The 21,569-nt window shown below is 39.9% G+C and overlaps 1 protein-coding gene across 1 annotated transcript in view; it reads left to right on the top strand.

Annotated features, from left to right (window-relative positions):
• Nucleotides 1–21,569, top strand: part of LOC123971318 (beta/gamma crystallin domain-containing protein 1-like) — a 29,619-nt gene that overhangs the window by 2,247 nt on the left and 5,803 nt on the right. Inside the window, exons 2-13 of the mRNA XM_046050055.1 lie at nt 3,525–3,538; nt 5,052–5,311; nt 5,495–6,261; nt 6,695–7,462; nt 12,422–12,469; nt 14,371–14,489; nt 16,536–16,749; nt 17,391–17,530; nt 19,234–19,360; nt 19,506–19,541; nt 19,667–19,806; nt 19,963–20,089. Of these exons, the coding sequence (XP_045906011.1) occupies nt 3,525–3,538; nt 5,052–5,311; nt 5,495–6,261; nt 6,695–7,462; nt 12,422–12,469; nt 14,371–14,489; nt 16,536–16,749; nt 17,391–17,530; nt 19,234–19,360; nt 19,506–19,541; nt 19,667–19,806; nt 19,963–20,089 (2,760 nt within the window). The remainder of the gene's footprint in view (nt 1–3,524; nt 3,539–5,051; nt 5,312–5,494; nt 6,262–6,694; nt 7,463–12,421; nt 12,470–14,370; nt 14,490–16,535; nt 16,750–17,390; nt 17,531–19,233; nt 19,361–19,505; nt 19,542–19,666; nt 19,807–19,962; nt 20,090–21,569) is intronic.

Genomic DNA, 21,569 nt, shown 5'->3' with positions numbered 1-21,569 from the left:
CAGTCAGTTCACAGACTGGTACAATACAGTGTTCACGGATCATTGCACTCCACATATCTTTATGCTTTATGGCGTTATGTTTTTGGGTTGTCTGTTCATTCATCTGTTGTGAATGTGATATCTCAGGAATGCCTTGAGGGAAATTTATAGCACTTTGAGATTTCGTTGAAATGTAAAGTGCATTATAAATAAAATGTATTATTATTAAATGCTTCAAATTTGGCACACACGTCCACTTAAACTCAAGGATGAACTGATTTAGATTTTGGTTGTCAGAGGCCAAGATAACTGGCCTTTTGGCTATAACTCAAGAATTGATACTTGAACATGAAGATATTTGACAGTTTGTCAGACAATGAATTGGTGACACTTTACACTCAAAGGTCAAGGTCACTGTTACCTCAACATTTCATACAAAGGTTTAATCGCATACAACAATGAATTGTTGACATATTTTACCCAAAAGGTCAAAGGTCACTGTCGCAGCGAAATCATGATGTGCTTTTTTGGACTATTTTTCAATACCATAACTCAGGAACAAAATGGAGATAGTGACTATTGTTCGTGGTTTGTCGGACAGTGAATAGGGGGGCACACCCAACCTGTGACCACCAGTAGGTTTTTAGTAAGTAATTAGGTGATTTCCAGATTTCACATACATTGACTGTGATGGCAATGACTAAACATTAACGAGCGCAGAGAATATAAGAATCCCTCTTTACATAGTATACATGTATGAGAATCCTTCATTAATCAGTTCAACAATGTATATTCACTGGAAAAGGTAATGGTAAGAATTTTCTTATCTATCCCAAGGAATCTATCAAATAAAAAGATAAATAACTTAAGCAGATCATCTCCTAACACTCAACGTCTTGTCACAAGTAGTGCTTCAACTACGTTTAATCTATCAGTGTCTGTCGATCAGCGAAACAATTAACCAAAATGTTGCAACTCTTATCACACTGAGAATAATGCACTGCTTCCATGTTGCTTGTTGCTGGTGCACTTCTTTGTATTTTGGCGACATTGTGTTTGCAACTCGCTGCAGATGGCCAGCAAAGAAAGAGATAATGCTGCAGGAGTGTTTGAGCCGTGTTTTTGTTGTTGATGTTTGGATATTTTTTGTCATGAAAACGACATACTAATCCAATGTTAGCCACATGCAGACAGGCCAACCACAGCTGCTGTGTTTCATGAAGAAACACCATGTTTTTATCACCTTTCAAAGCTATAGCGGGTCAGTGTCTCTTATCGCTGATTCTCTGCCTCCATCTCCCCAGCCTCCTCATGCACTGGCATTTAGTTTGACAAATTCAGAGTTTTGGTCACTTACAGTATCCTGTATCCCAGGATCTACTTTAGGTGTGCTTAGAATCTATGAGACACAATACTATAAAATGCCGATACCTTTAATCAGACTTATAAAGTGTTGATCCATTTGTAGCTCCTCAACATGCCCTGTCACCTGTAGCACAGGGTCTAATGCCAGAATGCTCATTTGCATATTAACATGAATGTGTTGGCATTCCAACACAGTATTCATGTGTTTTCTTTATGCAACTCTTCATACTGTTTTTTTGTGTATGTTAAAAGTGTCAGCAGTTGCAGGAAAAAGGCATGACTTAATTTGTTTGCCTTGAAATAATGGATAAGATGTATTTCTCAGAAAAAAAGGTTTACAGTGGAATTTATGACACATGATGTGACAGGTGCAGATAACAGTTGCAGCCACGTTGTCTGAACACATCAGGATCTTAACCTAAAAGCTTTAATCTCCCTCACTGTATTCACAACATGGGATTTTACTGTATACACATGTATCACAAGAATTCATAAATACAAACTTGTACAATTTGTAAACTGCTGCGTAACTGGTTGTGTAACAGAAAATATGCGTTTAGTCTTTATATCACATAGATGTTACTGATGTCCTGGTGTGTTTTTTAAAACCACAAGATGGCAGCAAAGTCTACTTGTGAGTGGAAGACACTGGCTTGCAGATTTCCAAATTGTGGTTATTAAAAAAAGGAAATGGTATAGGCTCATCGGAAAGTATGGTATGTAGTATAGTTCATATACTGTGTATGCTCAAATGTGACAATGGCTCAAAAAAGTCAGATTTGGTAAAAGTCAAAAGAAAAACGCATAAAACAATAAAAAATCCAGTGTAGGTTTTTTGTCAAGCCACAACTTTAAATGCAATTTTATTTATTATTAATTAAAGAAATTGTGTGGAACTATATATGGGTTGAATTAAGGCAATTACGTTTCATCATTTCTATAGATGTTTTAATTCCATAACCTGCCAACAAACAAGTTGTGACATTATAATTGACTTTTTTGACATCTGCCCCATCATAAAGGCTTCATACTGAAACACTAAATCAAGTCTCATTAGTTAAGGTTACTTTATTGTCTCCCATAGCCGAAAATTGTCTTGTATTCAGGGGAATGGCTGCATCAGGACAAAACATCACATTAAAAACACATTAAATATGAACACATGTGCAAACATTAGCCTGAGATAAAACAACCAAGTAAATTAAAATGATAAAAATTCTAAGGCATCTTACCTCTCAAAACACACACACCCAGGTACATAAATTACAGGCAAACAACTCACTTTACATGCTTACAAGCAAACACACAATCAGTGACAATGCAGTTGTCTCCTCCCTACTCTTCTGTCTATCTCCAGGGTAGTCCTTTTTGTGTCCTTCTTTAGTTTTTTTTTTTTTCCTTTCCTCCATCAAAATCTGAAAGCGGCACAGACATGTTTCTGGCAGGATTAGATCTAAAGCCAGTTGAGCAACTTGGATGTTTTTAGTCACAACTAGCCATTAGTGCCACAGAGCTTTTGTCCTTTGTTTTCCGCTCATGTGTGGCTGACTAGCTGTCATCTGACTGCTTACTTGAGACACAAGTGGAATGAGAAACTTGTTGAGAATTCCCTTTTGTTGGTAGTCACCTTCTGTCATTAGAGCATGTGGATGGAGTTGAAACTGCACCTTGACCCAAGTCAGAAACACCTGGCTGTCACAAACCAAGGTCTCGGGCCAAGAATCTGTAGGGGTCACTTCTTGAGAGGTGTACATTTTGGCACACCATCTAACAAAGAAATATGCCAGTCCTCCATTTTGGATTGTCGCACAGCAGAGTCAGTTTTAGTTTAAGATGATTATGAGCACCAAGTGAATATTTTAATCTTTGCTAAAATTAACATTAGGAGAGGTTCCTACTGTATCATCTGATCTTATGAATACAGTATTTGACAAATTTTTGTAAACATGACTTTCGTTTTTGTAAATACAGGACCTTTGTGAAAAAAAGTACATCACTATCTACAGTATCATATCTCTAAAAGAGTACTCCACCGATTTAGCATTGATGTCTTCCTTTCATGTGCAACGCTTGATTTACAGGTATGTCTGTGTATGTCCCTGTACCTGCAAATTAATATACTAATATACTGTTTATACTGTTTGTGCTTACGCTCTTGTCTGTCTACCTGTCGCTTTAAGGCTCCCTGTGTCAGGTGTGACATAATTTGCATAATTTGCAGTGAAGTCTGAGAGGATGTTTAGGATCACTGCCAGAATATGCAGGTGCCGTCATGGATAGGTGTTGATCTGTTGTTTCAAAATCTCGTTTTTGCATGTCTTCATTTTGATATTTCAGGTTGATGTTCTTACATAGGTATCTCGGAACTTTGTCATCTTACTGTCCAGCTGCCTAAGTCCGGATTAAAGAAGGTCTGAGTTGATAAAAATGTTGTGTATTCAAGGCTTTTTGTCGCTTTCAGTTACTGCTGTGCAGTACAGCACAGAGCTTAATGAGCAAGTGATTGCAGAATTTCCTTTGCCCTGAGTTAGCCTCTCAGGCAGACTGCCCCACCTTACAGGTCAATGTTCAAGGTTCTTTATTTGTCACATAAACAGACATACAAAGTAAACCATGCAGTGAAATGAAGAGGATTCTCAGTTACTGTGCGAGAATATCAATAGAATCAAAAAACAATAAAGTCAGTCAATAAATTAAGTAAAATAATAGTAATAGAGTAGCTACATACTGGTTTGTGGTTTAGTGTTGTGATGATCCAGTCATGTCGTTTAAATACAAGTGAAAATTAACTACTCTGTCAAAGTTACAATAAACACTGTCTCTATTCATTTACCTTTTAACGGAGGTCAAGGCCAGTGATACTCTTAATGTTTGCAACCATGCACATAATGGTGCTTTGCATTCCTGTGTACCGTCACCTGGAAAAAGTCCTCAGAACCGGTTATATTTCAGCACATTTTTCATGTAAAATATAAAAATATGGATTTTATATTACTCTTTTATGTTAAATTTTTTTTTGCTTTTCAATTGTGTCACTCTTTGAAAAAGTGATTCTGACTAATGTGCCAAACAGTTTTGGTGTCAAAGGTCAAAGTCACTGGTAGTCACCAATTAGAACAGCACAAAACCTGACTTTTGAAAGCTTCTTGACATTCAATGTAATGCTCATTTTGGTTCAGCAAACAATATTGATGGTGGTAATGAACTTTTTATAATTGTTTATTGAGTTTAAATTACTATGAATTGTCCGCTGACAGCATCTTCCTCGTGTGCACATGAATCCTCTGAGCACAAAGACTTTGGTTTCAGAACTGTGTTTATGCAGAGTGAATCCAGCTGAAACGTTTGCTTCATTTACATTTATTTACTGTATTTTTCTAAACTCCTCCAGTTTCAACAAGACATTTCCAATTCTTTCAACCATGATGTTAGAAATTCAGATAGATGGATAAATAATTAGAATGAAATAGTCCAACAGGTGTTCCCATTATGAGGCCTTAGTAAACTTTATTTGATATTGCACGCAAGTCAAGATTCTCAAAGTTGCTTTGTATAATTTGCATTGTTGGCATTACATGACTACCACACCCTGGAGTCAATGAGGCACTTGATACGCTGTGGACCAGTTACCATTATTAAATCCGATCGATTCTCACTGTCTGCTTTGTCATCTTTGCCTGTTTTTCTTTTTGTCTGTTTTTATCTAGGTCCCTGACCGCTTCAAGGACGCCCACTGCAGCATCAGAAGTCTTTGCTTCAGAAAATCAGCCGACTAAAGCTGACATGGAATTGGTTGACAAAATGAATTCAGGCTACAGCAGCCTGAGCACCACACTGTCCATAAAGAATCCATCTCCCCCTAAAGAAGATGAATACAAAAATCGTTTCCGTAAAGTATCTCTGGTCAGAGACGCTGATACCACTGAGGTCAGCCAGGATACAGTGGACTTTGGCAGAACAAGCACAGGTATGACTGAATCCAATGTAACAGATCTCAGCTCAGGCCTCAGATGGAAAAATAGATTTGAGGGGGTTTCTCAGTATAAACCAAACGGAACAGAGGATTCCTCTTTTTCTGATTCTTTGAGTTGGAGAATGTCTGACACTTACTCGGGCACCTCCTCCTTCTCCTCCTCTCCTGCTCTCCCAGAGGCTACAGCATACAAACAACTTGGCAACACCTTTTCCTCCTCGTCCCCCCCACCTCCAGAGCAACACATTGCCCTTGGCAAGAGGCTGAATGACAGGGCCGAAGTTTATCTGAGCCGTGAGAGCGAGCCAGCGGGAGAGTTGAAAGATGAGTGGAGGAGAGGCATAGATGAGCAGGAGGAGCCTGCTGCACCTGCACCTGCAGGTGAAAGAGAGGGACAGAGAGCGGGAGGGGCAGAGTTTGGTAGAATAAAGTCACGCTGGAACTCAGAACAGCTCCTTGTGTCTGGCTCCTCCTCGCCACAAGAAACCGGCTACAGCAACATTGACAGTTTCAAAGAGGACGACTCATCCCAATTTACTGGAGTGTTTCAGGCCACACTTGTGGAGCTGGTCTCTGACCCCACAGCCCCCCGCTCCACTCCCCCTGACTCCCCCGACGCAGACTCGCTCAACCAGTTTGACATGGATAACCTGGTGGATACCCTGAAGAGCATGGGACCTTCGTTGAGGCAGAGGAACATGAGCTTACGCGGGCCTCCTCCAGTTCTGGTTTCCTCCCTGCCACCAATTGTCGAGGATGCTCCCGGCCCTGTCACCTCAGACATCCCTGCCTCCCTTACCAGTCCCACAAAAACGATGGAAGCAACAGGCAACCCTGCTGAGTCTCTCAATGGAATTTTCACTCTGCCCGCTGACTTGGGACTGAAGAGGAACTCCACCAGAGACACTCGTTCACCACTGGAACTGATGAAGCAGAGCCAGCAGGTATGGTACATTAAGACACAAATTCAGTTAATTTTCTCTGCTTAGTGAAAACCTTCATATCTCTAAAATGGAAAGTTTTCCATGGATTTAAAAAAGTGCAACATAGTATTTGCACTACACCAAGCTAAATGCGAAAATTATATTTTAAAAAAAGTTGGTCACAAAAGCACTGAACTTGCAAATCTGGCTACTGATTCAGAAAAGAGAAGTACATAAGATAGTAGATAACATTTTTAAAGCAGTTTTTTTCCAAAGCTGTCAATAAAAATTTAGTTCACTGCGATTGAACTTATGCAAATACTACTAAAACAATCTGCATGACTAGGTGACTTTTCTAGGAACATGAGAATATGTGTTTTGTTTTTTGTGACATGGGTAAACCAACCCATAGCCTTATTTACATACATTCTGCATGTGCTCTGCCCATCTGCAGGACCAGCAGCAGCCTGGAACAAGAGGCCTGTACTTGCCCCTGAGAGCATCTACTACCAACAGTATAGTAATGACAAAATCCTCTGACTCTTCTTCTGAGGACTTACTGTCCCCAGTGCTTAATGGAAACGGAGTACATCCATCTTCCAGCATTGGCTCTCGCCTAGACAACAGTGTTATCTTTGGAAGCTACAGATCAGCATCCATAGATCAGACGTTGGAAAAAAGAAACGCCCATCGCCCACTCTTCACCACCTCACTACCTGAAACAGGTCCTTCAAACGATCGAATGAGTGTAGGACAGAAGGAGAATAGTCATTTGGGCACTGGAACAGACCCAGCGGCCCGTTTTGATCGCTTCTCCTTCTTTTTGAACTCCTCATCCTCCCTGTCAAGCTCCTTGACCGGGGCTGAAGACCCCAAAGCTCGAATGAGTCAGCCTCCACTGCTGCCCATCAGCTCGCCGACCTCCAGCAACAGCCCTACCCGCCTCCTCAGCCCCACCGGCTCCATAGACCTCCACAGGCCGTTCACCACCACAGACTCCCCCATTTCTACGTTTGGCCAGTCACAGGGGATGGGGATGGGTGTAGGTAATGGGGTACTGGGCACACCCATACTGCAGAGGAGCTTCAGTAGTGAAGGCACCATGGGGGTCCAGCAGACTTCACTGTTCAGCAGTGTGCATGGAGGGCCTCAGTTCCAGAGCCATGAACTTGAGCGTGAGAGGAATTTAGCGTCAAAATATAGAGCCTTCCCTGATGCCTATGTGAGTATTACTAATTTTGTGTATTTTGTCTTACCGTGTATTATTACTGTTGTTGCTTAGGTGACGTTTACATATATGACAATTCAGGTGAGAAAAGACTTAATCAGGTAAAGTTTCACAAGTTGCGCAAGCATGATTTGTGGAAAATGGGGAAATTTACCAGGAATCTTGTGTTTCCACCTTTTGGTGAAGAACATGTAGAACTAATTTATGTAAGAGCAACTCTCACGTAAGGGAAGAGATGTGAACAAATTGTATGAATAATGTATTTTTCTGCACTCCAAGGCAAAGGTAAGTGAAGAATGCAGTAGAAGAAGCATTTTCCTTTTTTTTTCATACAGATGGCTTCAATAACACCCAGTGCATACTGGTCCTTCAGTAGTCATGCATTGGCATGACCCCCACATGTCAGGAAAATGCTATTCTAACTGAGCATCACAGAATCATCACAGAAAAGGGTGTGTTACCAGCTTTGTGTCTTCACTTGTTCTTACATGCAAGCATTTATGTGGGCATGTGAAAGGCTTAACTCATTAGGACATGTCTTCAAATTATTGTTATTGGCAAGAGAGGGAACGTCTACTGCACACATGGCAGCACTCACACCCTCTCTATCACTTTCCTGTCTTATCTTTTTGTCAACGCACGCACACTAACACTGAACCACGCTGTCCACTTTCAGGTGTTCTTCCTGTTTCATACCTCAGCAAGGAAATCACATAAATGGTGATTTCACACTAAACCATTATAATTAACCATTACATGTTATGAGTGCAGGTATGCCAACGGTTTGAAATCATAGCAACTTCAGAACTGACCCCTGACGGAAAGTTGTTTTTTTTTCCCAGGCATAACACATGATAGTGGTTTTATTTCTGTCCATGCAAATACAAAAGGAGTGTCAGCTGGATTCTAGAGGTTTAACTACTCTAGTCTGCCTTGTAGCAGTAGTTTAAATGCAGCTGTTTGCACAGGGTGTTTGTTCATGTCCAACCAATACTTTGTTTGCCTCTGCCACTTTCACTAGTGTTGGTGCAGTGGATCCTTTTTCCAGGCCAAAGCACACAGCATGACCACATCTCATATTACTGACTGAAACTGATACTAACTTCAGATGATGGGTTTGGGCCTCTAAAGATCCGTAGGGGACCTAAACCATTTGTGGGTTGTTTTAGAGTTTTAAACTGTCCTCTCTGTCACGAATGTACTGCAGGATTAAAGAAGAATGTATGGAAAGAATGCAGACAAGTAATGTCGTCATACTTGTGTTGCAAATGAAGTTGCATTCCTGCCTATGATCACTTACTAAAGAAGCAGCTGGTGACAGGTTGCCATGCAGCATTTGTTTGATCTGGATGCAAGGTCACTTGGAGTAAAAATAAAAGGCTCATTAACTGTTTACTATTGGTTACAATGTGAGTATTGTACTATAATGAAGATTCAAATTGGGTAGAAACACTCACGTACTAAATGTCTGATCTAAACAATATATACTGTATACATGTGTATATAATATCATGCCACTGCTAGTAACAGAGTAAACATACATACACAAACTAGGCATTGATTTTATTTGTTTTGTTTTAATAGATAATATTACAGCCTTGTGCAAAGGGACCCAGACAATGACATTGCTTTTTTCAGCAAAAGTGTGTTGGTGTCCTATTATGACATGGGCATGAACAGGGATGTATTTTACAGCTTTATCCTGCTTTGCGTCTGTCAACTGAAAGAAAGAATTAGGAAAAGAATGGTTAGTTAGTTATTGCTTGTAAAAAAAATTAACTACTCCTGGGAGAGAGGGAATTTGAAACACAAATACATGACTTCAAGAGAACGCTGCAGGACTGATGTATATCGTTCTTCCATGCATTAAATGATCAGTGACTGATAAGTAAGCTGGTGGGCGTGAGGCGTCTCAATCATTTAATTCCGGCAGAACATTTTCTCAGTGCCTTTTTAATATTATGTCTGTTTCTCTCACCGCTGGGCTCCCCACCCATTCCAGCTAACTGACTATTCCTGCAGAGACATGGCCACACCTCGCCTCTTGTATTTATTTTCACAATTCTCCCCTTGTGTGCTTGATATTTGATGAAGTAGAGTTGACAGGAAGAATTTTAAAGGTGGAAAAGTAAGAGAAGATGACAAAGGGGTTATCTGTTCCCCACTATGAGTGTATTTTTGAATATGTGATTTGCTGAAACTACACATTCCATCTGCTGTAATTAATTTTATGGGAGAGCAGATCTTTTGCCCAAGGTGCTGGGAGGGAAGGGAATGGAGGGGTGATAAATGTCTGTCGGAGTTTGTTTCAATTGGGCATTAAGGCAGCAGTAAACACATCACTCCCCGTGAATTATGCAGTTGTTCGACCTTGTTTTGAGCTGTATAGTGAGGGAAATGCTACGTTTTAGGGTGGGACTGAACAAACATTTTTTTTTAATTAAAAAAATTAGATAGTGATAGAGTATGATTTTTAAATGACCAGAGCTGCCAGTGCCTTAACAAGCTGTAGCAAGTGAAAGTTTAACCCGGGCATAGTTCACTAGGTAGCACCAGTGTTCACTAGTCACACAGCTATAGTGCAGAGCTGGAAAAATGTGTTTTCAAAATCAAAACATTGTCTGACGTGTTTTACCAGCAGTTTGTCATTTTTACCATGACTGTCCAACTATGCATCTGTTATCAGTAGAGTGGAGTTTCACTTATAGATAATAATCACAATTTATATTGTAATATTGGTCAGAAAATTGCAATGTTTTCCTCAAATCATTCAGCTCAATCTTAGACTGTTAGTCAAACTGTTATAATGGTACAGGCACCATGAAGTACGGTTTGTAGGTTTTTCTGCCCCCGAAAGGGGTTTTATGTGACAGAAACTATGATTTCACGGCTATATAGTCGTATTGTTTTACAATTTCTCAGAACCAGCACTGTCCTGTAACTTGCCTGTAAGGAAAACCTGTGAGACCGACTCAAGTGTTATGATACTGTCAATGCTCCTCCATTTTCTCTGTATTTGTCAAGTACTGGTTTGGATCAGGTTTGTCTAACCAAAAGCATCAACATACAGTACACTAAACATGTAAGTGTGACGAGCTAGAGGAATGTAAATGTTGACTTTGAGTCATTGCTGATTATGTAATACGACAGCCCGTCCTATGACAGTATTGTTTAGTAAAAACATTTCCACCTGTGGTTGCATTTGTATAGAGACAAGTCAGTCAGAATTAGAAGCATTGCATATGATTTTGCTACATGGGAACAGTTTACAGGCATTAGTTGCAGTAGGCATGATGAATGGATTTATAGTAACATGCTGCAGCTGAAAGCTGAACTACCAACACAAGCTTCAGTTTAGAATAGAATACAACCAGGATAAAATAAACTTTTGCCCATTTGACAGTTTATTAAGCATATGCACACATCACATATGACAGTAAGTCCAAGTACAAAAATACAACACATAAGAAATCTTACAAAAGGGAAACAAATTCTCTATGTCAACAAAGACATCTTGTCGCCCTGGCTTTTACATTCAGGGTGGTGTTCGCATACATTTATGTAGTTTGGCCACATTGGCCCTTTGGCTCTTTGCTTTGGTAAAACACTTATTTCTTCTGCCCTGGCAAACATCAGAGAGGTAGAGCCAATATAATTTTATGTGAAAAAAGTGGTTTACACCTAGTAAATATTAAAACTTGTTTACTCAAAATGCAAGAAGAATTGCAGGATAATGACAGTGGATGGAAGGTCAAACCTTTTTTAATTTGACTGATGCAGGGAAGCTGTTTTATGTTGTTGTCATGTGGTCTGTTAACAGTAATGAGCCACTCTTTTATTTACTAGGCCAGTGCTGACAGCCATTCAGCGCCTCAGCTTGCTTTCACTGAACATGTAAAAGGTGTTCTCTTATAGTCTAGAAAATGTATGCGATTGCATCCTATAAGGTTATTAAAATTGGCAGAGATTGGTTATTTTAATGTATCAAATTTTAATCTTTGCTATATTGAATTAGGGCAGGGGCGGAAATTAATGAGGACGGATGAAATAAAGGCATCTGTTGTAAGCCCTTGGTGGGTAACATGATCCAGATGATAACCTTTTTCCTACACAGCTCCCAGAGAGTAGAGGCCAAGTGATACCTGAGACTACACACAAATACACACCAACCTCTCTGGTTAATGTATATGCAAATTGCACTGTACAGATTTCCAGTGCAATTTCAGAACAAATCTGAGGTGATGTCGTACTGTTGTTATCAGCTGGGGTCAAACAGGCAGAGGGGAGGAAGGTATTTCCACATGTCAAATGTTCCTTTTTCCATCATGAAGGATTTCCTCTTTCCTTGCCTCTCTCCCTGACGCCCTCAGAGTCTGTTGAACAGGGTGCCATAAATGTAAACAATGTTTGGAATGTCCAGCGTGTGTAAACAAGGTAGAAACTGGGTGTAATCTAAATGTTTGCTCAGGTTGTTACAGCATTACAATGTATATCTGGAATGATATATTGGCTTTTGTTGCTCGATTGTCTGCACTAACTCAGATGAAACCTGAAGTCAGCTGAAATAAATGTAACAGTGAGCAATTGGTGCAAAGTACATTTTGTATTTTCACATGCATAGGAAATATTATTGACATTATTCCTCTAATATTTATTGTGTTTTCATTTTTAATCAGCATTGTACATTAGCTTGGCTTTTATTTAGACTTTTTATCATGTTAATGAGTTGTTTCAGGATGTCAGAAAAAGTTCTGCTAAATGCACTGCTAACTACGATCAGTATCAGATTCGGGTTTATTGCCAGGTACATTTTCACATACGAGGAATTTGCCTTGGTATAAATTGGTGCTTCCAATACACATGAACACAAATAGAAGTATAAATATATAAAAATGAGAGAGAGAGAGAGAGAGATAAAGTTTGCTAAAATATATAAGTTTTCTTTGTCCATAGCTCACTAAAGAGAAGGAACATGGGAAGCTGAATCCTCGTCCTGGAAAGGTGAGTCACCGCACAAAATACACATAATGCGTACACTTCAACATGATGACAAAACATTTTATTATGTAATATTATTCTACTGCAAAATAATATACACTAGAATATTTGTGGTGATTTTCAGTCACTATGATTTAAACTGTGTCAGCAGATAACAAATGTGATTGTTGAGTAGTTTGATGTGAGCAAACTGCAAAGATGGCTGTTGGTTAGCAAATCTGCATGTGCTGCATGGTGTCATTTACTCTGTGGACATGTCCCCATCATGTTTAGAAATGGCTGAATTTGTCCCCATTACTTTTTGAAAGCCTTTGTTAAAAATGTACAGAAAAATAGCTTGCAATGAAATGTTAAATAACAAATAAAAATGCTTTGAGAAAGGTTTATTTGCACAATAAGAAAACATGACATGCAATGTAAATATAAAAGAAACAAATGTGCATTGTCCAAAAAAGTAACTTAAGCTAAAAAAAAAACAAGCTACGGATTCCTGCATTATATTCCATTATGTTTTATATTTAGAAATGTCACCTGCCACCTGAATTTTGTGATTCCTTTTACATAAATAAATACATTTCCACCGTAAAATGGTTCAGAAAATTTCTCCAGAATGCAGGAAATTAAATATTTAATGTTCAAAAAGTTCCCATATCCCATTCCGCTAAATAACCATGAATATTTCTTCAAAATGGTGTTAAAATATCATCTCGTCTTGTTTTCGTGAACCAAATATTGTGCATTGTCACATCTCATGAGCAAAGTGCGTGGTCACACCCCTCCTTTGAGCCCTTATGTCCCTACCACTTTTTAACACAAAGTGATGCCCTTGGTGTGCTGTTCATGTGGGGTGGAATTTGTTAGCGATCTATTCACAGAATACATAACTGGTTATGGTGAAAAGTAATTTGCACAAAACTTTCACCCACATGTATTTTTCTTTCGGTTAACCCGTGTCATCCCAGAAGCTTTTTTCAGTAGCAGTTAAATGCTTTGTTCTTCACCGGATAAACAAAATCTTCATGGAATTTCAGGCTGAGATTGATGTTGTTAAACTGCATACCTGCTACTATTTGTCCCAGGCCATGGACGTTATCCACTTTTAAATGTAAGGCCTGCTCCCGCATGCAGCTGAGCGTGCCTTTTCTCACTGTGTGCCTGAATGCTAGAGATAAACTGATATTCAGGTTGGACTTCTGGGTACTCTTCCATGCTGCAGGGCCCAAGACCTGAATGGATGGAACGTGTCAGTACTGATAACAAAAAAAGCTACTGCTCTCAAATTCAGCCTTAACAAACAAAGAACTTCCAAGAGGAAAAGAACATTTTGTTTCCTATATAGAATGATTTTAGTATTGATTCATTTTTTAAAATATATATATATCTTTTCTTTTATTTGTGCAGAATGGCACTCTTTCATGTAGCATATGCTACTAATACATATTCAGGACTAATGGTACTATGCAACTCTTACTATTACTTTCTACTTTGCAATTCTTGTTTCGGTTATCTTAAGGGTTTTAGCATGAAATGTAAGATTCATGCATAGATATGAAACTGGAGATAATGCCATTGGATAATATTGGCTCCATTCTTAAAACATTATAAAGGATTCTTCAGCAGCACAGTTTGAGCTCTTGCCTCAAGTAATTCTTTGTCATTACTGCCGTTTTATCTGGTCTGCTATTGTATCACTCTCGCTGTCCAAGTAAATGGCTTCTGGTATTAATATTTACTTTCTAGCCACCATATTTTATTTGATAAATGCGTCCCTTTGCAAAGTTTTCAGTCTGAAAAGCCACTCAGTCAGACCCTACACCTTTTTTAACAAACATCTCCCGTGCTGAAATTAGCAAAATAATGCCAATGCCCATTAATGTATGTATGTTGGTCCACATTTTCTCTAGATGTACATCTTTGACCAGCCAGGGATGTGCGGCCAGAGGATCGAAGTATGCAGTGATGTCATCGATGCTACGTCCTGGGAGCTGCAGGAGACCATCTCCATCAGGGTCATCAGAGGAGGGTAAGTGGTTGAACTGCACACGTTTGCTATGTTTACATTTACAACCCCACATTTTCCCTTAAACAACCAGGTGTGGAGTCTTTTGTCGTTTCCCAATTCAATAAATACTAATTGCATACAGTATGGATGTATTATACATTACTTATCCTTGTACACTTTTGTTACAGTTGGTATAAAATACCTTTTACCAGTTTTTACAAACTGGATGAAATGACACAAGGTTTGCGCAGATGCACATCAATCACATTGTAGGCTCAGGATGCATCTGCTGATTAAACTTCACAAAGAGACAGCATAGTGTTTTTTTCTAAACATTTAAAGGGAAACTATAAAAGTGTGTCACTTTCAGCAGATTCTTTTACCCATCTGCTCTTTGCTACAGTATAACTTTAGCTAATGAAAGTAAACAATCCTGATAAATATGTGTCTTTCCCTCATACAGCCACTACATATTTGGCACTCTATTAAACCTGAAGTTTCCTGTGATCTTCAAACTTGCAAAAGTAGCTAGGATGACACTTCCTCATCTTGTTTTTCTTGGGGGGGGGTGTGTGTGTGTGTGTGTGTGTGTGTGTGTGTGTGTGTGTGTGTGTGTGAGATTAAACACAGTTTTTTCAAAATAAACCCCACTGTCCGAATGCACTCTTGCACTGTAGCATCAACAGCTATTCATGCACTGAGAACATGCACATGCCTTCAATAGCTAACACACCCACACGCAAGCTTAAACACACACTTGCTTCAGATGTGGAATGTTTTATCAACCACAGCCAACAGTGTGAACCTGCAGTAACCCTGATGGTACTGCTCTGAGCTGTATGTACTAACGCCAACGCTTGCTTGGCTTCCTGCAAACGGATAATTATGCCTTCAACTCACGCATCACACACTGCACCATTGCCCAAACCACAAGAGTTTATATCCCATTAACCCCCTACTTTTTTGTCTGTAAGAGGTAGTGTTGTTTCTTTATCCATGGAAGGTTAAAATCAAGGGCAACTGGACTTTTCAACGTCTGAAGATGTTTCGCCTCTCAACCAAAGAGGCTTCTTCAGTCCTGACTGACTTGTAGGGAATCCCAGCTATTTAACCTCTGTGGGGTCATTGTCAATATGATCGATACAGCTTGGTTCATTAGTGCTGCTGATTCTTGTGATGACACTAGTAATGGTCATTGGAGACACCTGAGGCCAAGTCTGAATGGCCATCGTTGTCATTCTCACATGAGGCCAATGTAAATGTATGTTAATTTTTCTGGAAGGGATGAAAGGACAGGATTGTAAGTGGGGGGACATACACTTAAAATGCTGTCCTCTTGGATGAGTATCTTAGCAGCCTAGTCCAGTTCCCCTTGATTTTACACTTTCATATAATGAACAAAAACACAACACTTTTGTTTTTGCCCCATTAATCATGAGCTGAACTCAAAGATCAAAGACTTTCCCTGTATACACAAAAGGCCTATTTATTTCATATATTGTCAAAATCTGTGTTAGTGAGCACTTCTCCTTTGCCGACATAATCAATCCACTTCACAGTTGTGGCATATCCAGATGCTGATCAGACAGCATGGGTATTGCACAGGTGTGACTTAGGCTGGCCACAATAAAAAGCCACTAGAAAATGTGCAGTTGCACACCTGTGTAGATAACTCTGACCTGGAGGACTAAGAATCTTCAGACATTTGGTTTCTTCTTTCAAAAGTTACATAATCTTATTCTAACTCTAAATTAAACAATTGTGTCTCTACATTTTATATATATATATATATAGACTGTAATCTCTTCTCTTCTAAAAGCCTTACATCAGTAACACAGCAGCAGCTTGTGAGCAAAATGACAGATCAAACAGTGGCATCAGTGAGAGGAATAATAAAATGCTTTGTTCTGGCAAATGTTCTGTAGATGCAGAACAAAATATTTACAATACATCAACAGCATCTATGAATGATGCCCAGAAGAACTGCCACACTGATCCTACAAAGCAGGTTGTAACCATGTGGTCATTCATTGCACCTTTGTTTTTTTTTTGTTTTTTTTTCCCTAGATGGGTGCTATATGAGAAGCCTAATTTCAAAGGGGAGAAGATCGCGCTAGATGAGGGAGACATAGAGCTCACCTACCCCTTTAACCCTCCAGAGGAGCAGCAGCAGAACGAAGAGAAGGAGGGTGAAGAGCAGAACGGAGAAGCAAGTGATGTGCAGACAAAGACCAAGCAAGCCAGGAGGTTCATCATCGGATCTGTTCGAAGAGCTGTCAGGGTAAGACAGGCTTTTTGTTGTTGTCAAAAATGCACCATCCATTCAAATCTTTTATGATTTTGATATGATCTGTTATTATAAAGTATGGTGGAAATTCATTTTGAGTAAACTGAATAGTTCTCTCAGATATTTTGTACTGTAGCTTTTCAGTGACTGTGTTCTTTAACTCAGTAGCACCATCTAGTGTCTAAAGTAAGAGCAAGCACCTGTTGCTCTGACTGGGAAAAAGTAGTGATCTGTTGGATAGATTCAAAATGCCCAAGTTAAAATCAAAGCTCTCTATCTCTATTCTTATCTTTATATCTATAGAGAGAGAGAGAGAGGGAATCAGAATCAGTCTTAAAAATCTGTTCTTGGGTGGCCTATAAAACACACGTTAAAAAGGATCAGAAAACATTAACAACTTAGACTAAGTTGTTGTCTAATGTGTAGTCTGTAAATATGTGTTTAATAGCAGGATCCAACCATCTGAGTTTTGATGGTGAGACAATCATCTTGTTCACATTTGGTTTGTGATTTGTGTCTGTAACTCATTATAGTTCCCTCTGAGGCAACTACTGAACATGTTTTCTTGTTCCCGTCAGGACTGCAGCATTGCAACCATTACCTGGCATTAATGGATGCTCTCTCTCCTCCCTCAGGACTACAGTGTACCAGAAATCAGTCTTTTCCCAGAAGAGAACGCCGAAGGGAAGAAGGTCATATTCCGAGATACATCTGAAGATGCCAGGATTTTTGGCTTCCCCGTCAAGGCTAACTCTGTCATCATTAACGCTGGGCTGTAAGTTATAAATTTGAGAAAATGCATGGTTGTATTGAAATTATATTGTAAAAACTGATTTTTTTTTTCATTAACATTAATTAAAGAGGGGGTATTATGCTATTTGGCTTTTTCCCTCTCCTTTATTGAGTTTTATATATATTTTTTGTGCATGTAACAGGTTTGCAAAGTGAAAAAGGCCAAAGTCCAGCCCAGAGGGAGTTCCCATCTCCCACAGAAAGCTCTGCTCTGAACCGCTTGAAAACAGCTCGTTTGTAGTCCAGCCCTTCACTTCCTTTACTTGTGACGTCACAATGAAAACGCGTCATAAAGCTCGCCAGGCACGCCCTCAAACCAAGCTAGTCCGAGCGGAGGCCCTTTGGCTCGACTCGCCTTTGTTTGGTTTTCCATTGTAGAAATGTTGCACCTGTACCTGCTTCCAGGTACTTTTTTTTCACCTCACCTCCGTGGAGGTTCCAAGGCAGCTGAGGGATACTAAAATGTAACATGAAAACAGGACAGATTGCTGATTGGTAAGAGAGAATATTCTCTATTTACTGCATCATCATTACGTGCACCAGACAGAGGCCAGCAACAGAAAGTTTTATATTTTACAGTTTTCGTATGGAATTTCAACCCTAAATCCACTTCTGAGAAGTTTTGAGGTGAGAAATCAGCTGTGTAGATTTTGAATATTGACAGTTTTACGAGAAGTGATGGCGGAACAAAAATGTGTTTGAATATTTTCGGAGTTGAGGAGCAACTGCTGCGGGGGAAGCCTGCGCCAACCCGCAGGAGGAGCGTGTGAGGCCGGCCAGCCGCCCGCTCACAGAGCCCTCTGCTCCCGCCGTCGCACACACCGCTGCAGCAACAACGGCAGAGGAAAATACAGCTGGAAGGTTTTTCTACCGCTTATCTGTGTTTACATTCTCAGTAATATTGAAACGTTTTAACTGTAGACTGTATATATTTTAAGAGCTGTGTGGATCGGTGATGTGTGTCGCCTTTAACATTACGTCACAGCAGTTGTGTGTGGCATCGCTATGACGACAAGCTACGTACTATCTCTGGGTACTATCTGCAATGGAAAACAGAGCAGGGCCGAGTAGAGTCGAGTCAATCGATTTGCGCTATGGTAGCATTTTTCGGCAAGGCAGCATAGATCGTCAGAACACCGGCAACAGTTCAACGTTTAGTCCTAATGGTAAGATGTGGAACAATGATGTTGTGTGGTTGTGGTTTTGTGAGTAACTTGCACCATCTACTAGGTTACGGTTGCAGCCTGAAGCAGCTTTGATTTGGATCACATTACCTTATTTCTTACGACCCGCCCTTCTCTGCTTCTGATTGGCTAGTAGTCCTTACCTGGGAACTGCGCATGTGCAACTCCCAACAAAGATTTTGTACAAGCAAGATGCATCACTCTGTGGCTCGAGCGGAGCGTACAACCATACTACACATAGGGTGAAAAGAGGAGCTGCAGCAATGTGCAGTATGTGGAAAAATATGGTGTTTTTTGAAAATTAAACTATGTAAACCTGTTCTGGTACAACCCCTAATTAAGATTTTGAACCTGAAAATGACCATAATACCACCTCTTTAATGAATTAATCATTTGTCATTTGTATTTTATTTCATCTGATGGTATAATTCAAAAGATTGCTTAGCAAATCATATTTATGTTGCTTTCATTGTTTTCACTCATTATCTTTTCATCTGCTCAGATGGCTTGTGTACGCACAGCCCTTCTTCCAGGGTGTACCACGTGTCCTTGAGGTGGGGGGGTACCCCAACCCTGCAGCCTGGGGAGTGGAACAGCCCTACGTGGCGTCACTACATCCACTTAAAGTAGTAAGTGGCGCTGTTAAAAGTATTTACAAGCTTCGTTTCTTACTACTTCTGTATATATAAAAAAAAAAGTATATCCCCTGATTCTTTACTGTAGTTAATTATTAGTTAATTATGTGTTTGTTTTTTTTGTTTTTTTTTATCAAAGGGTGAACCAAGGGTGGAAAATATGAGTGAACCAAAGGTAAGAAAGTCCACTTTTGTTGAGACTGTACAACTGCTGACAGCAGGGATATGAATGACACCTATGATTACTGACACCAAAGAAGTCAGTGTGCCCTGATTGTAAATTACACTCTTTGACTCCAGATGGTGATCTACGACAAGCCGTACTTCACTGGGAAATCAAGGACCATAACCACCAACATGAAAGACTTCATGACCAGAAAAGAAAGGCAGCAGACGGCCTTTATGTATAGTGTCGGCTCCCTTAAAGTACTGGGAGGAATGTAAGTGCTGCTTTGTAGTGTTTTGTTTGGTTACGTATTACCACCACACAAATTAAGTGGGGAGAAATACATGGGGCAGAAAGCCATTATCAAACCGCTCCCGCTATGATCAGTTATGCATGCTTTTAAATCCTATTCCTCTCTCTGTTGCTTCAGCTGGGTAGGCTACGAGAAGGAAGGCTTCCGAGGTCACCAGTACCTGCTGGAGGAGGGGGAATACCATGACTGGAGGGTGTGGGGAGGTCATGATTCTGAGCTGCGCTCCGTTAGGGTGATAAAAGCAGTAAGTTGCAAGGAATATTTCACTGCAGTTAATGTTTGTTAATGATTCAAAGGTTCCTAAATCCTCAATCCAAGCTCAATCCCACTGTGTGCAAACTAAAGATTGCACACAGTGGGATAACTCACAAATCAGTCATTAGTAACATTAAGACAATAGCACCAAGCATCAATAACTTAAAACATGAATTACTACATTATACAAAAAGACCTTTATTCATTTAGCTGACTCTTTTATCCAAAGCAACTTACAATTGCTATATACAGCTGCTGGTCATATAATTAGAATATCATCAAAAAGTTGATTTATTTCAGTAATTCCATTCAAAAAGTGAAACTTGGATATTATATTCATTCATTACACACAGACTGATATATTTCTAATGTTTATTTCATTTAATTGTGACGATTAAAACTGACAACTAATGAAAATCCCAAATTCAGTATTTCCGGAAATCAGAATATTACTTTAGACCAATACAAAAAAAGGATTTTTAGAAATGTTGGCCAACTGAAAAGTATGAACATGAAAAGTATGAGCATGTACAGCACACAATACTTAGTTGGGGCCCCTTTTGCCTGAATTACTGCAGCAATGCGGCGTGGCATGGAGTCGATCAGTCTGTGGCACTGCTCAGGTGTTATGAGAGCCCAGGTTGCTCTGATAGTGGCCTTCAGCTCTTCTGCATTGTTAGGTCTGGCGTATCGCATCTTTCTCTACACAATACCCCATAGATTTTAGCCCATAGAAGGTCAGGCCAGTTTGCTGGCCAATTAAGAACAGGGATACCATGGTCCTTAAACCAGGTACTGGTAGCTTTGGCACTGTGTGCAGGTGCCAAGTCCTGTTGGAAAATGAAATCTGCATCTCCATAAAGTTGGTCAGCAGCGGGAATCATGAAGTGCTCTAAAACTGGTAGATGGCTGCGTTGACCTTGGACCTCAGAAAACACAGTGGACCAACACCAGCAGATGACATGGCACCCCAAACCATCACTCACTGTGGAAACTTTACACTGGACTTCAAGCAATGTGGATTCTGTGCCTCTCCTCTCTTCCTCCAGACTCTGGGACCTTGATTTCCAAAGGAAATGAAAAATTTACTTTCATCAGAAAACATAACTTTGGACCACTCAGCAGCAGTCCAGTCCTTTTTGTCTTTAGCCCAGGCGAGACGCTTCTGACGCTGTGTCTTGTTCAAGAGTGGCTTGACACAAGGAATGCGACAGCTGAAACCCATGTCTTGCATACGTCTGTGCGTGGTGGTTCTTGAAGCACTGACTCCAGCTGCAGTCCACTCTTTGTGAATCTCCCCCACATTTTTGAATGGCTTTTGTTTCACAGTCCTCTCCAGGGTGCGGTTATCCCTATTGCTATTCCTTTTCATAATATTCTAATTTTCTGAGATACTGATTTTGGGGTTTTCATTAGTTGTCAGTTATAATCATCAAAATTAAAAGGAATGAACACTTGAAATATATCAG

This window comes from Micropterus dolomieu, linkage group LG05, assembly GCF_021292245.1.
Source record: "Micropterus dolomieu isolate WLL.071019.BEF.003 ecotype Adirondacks linkage group LG05, ASM2129224v1, whole genome shotgun sequence".
In the NCBI taxonomy this organism is placed as follows: Eukaryota; Metazoa; Chordata; class Actinopteri; order Centrarchiformes; family Centrarchidae; genus Micropterus; species Micropterus dolomieu.
Note: the sequence above shows the minus strand (reverse complement) of the source record. Positions and strands in the feature narration are given on the sequence as shown.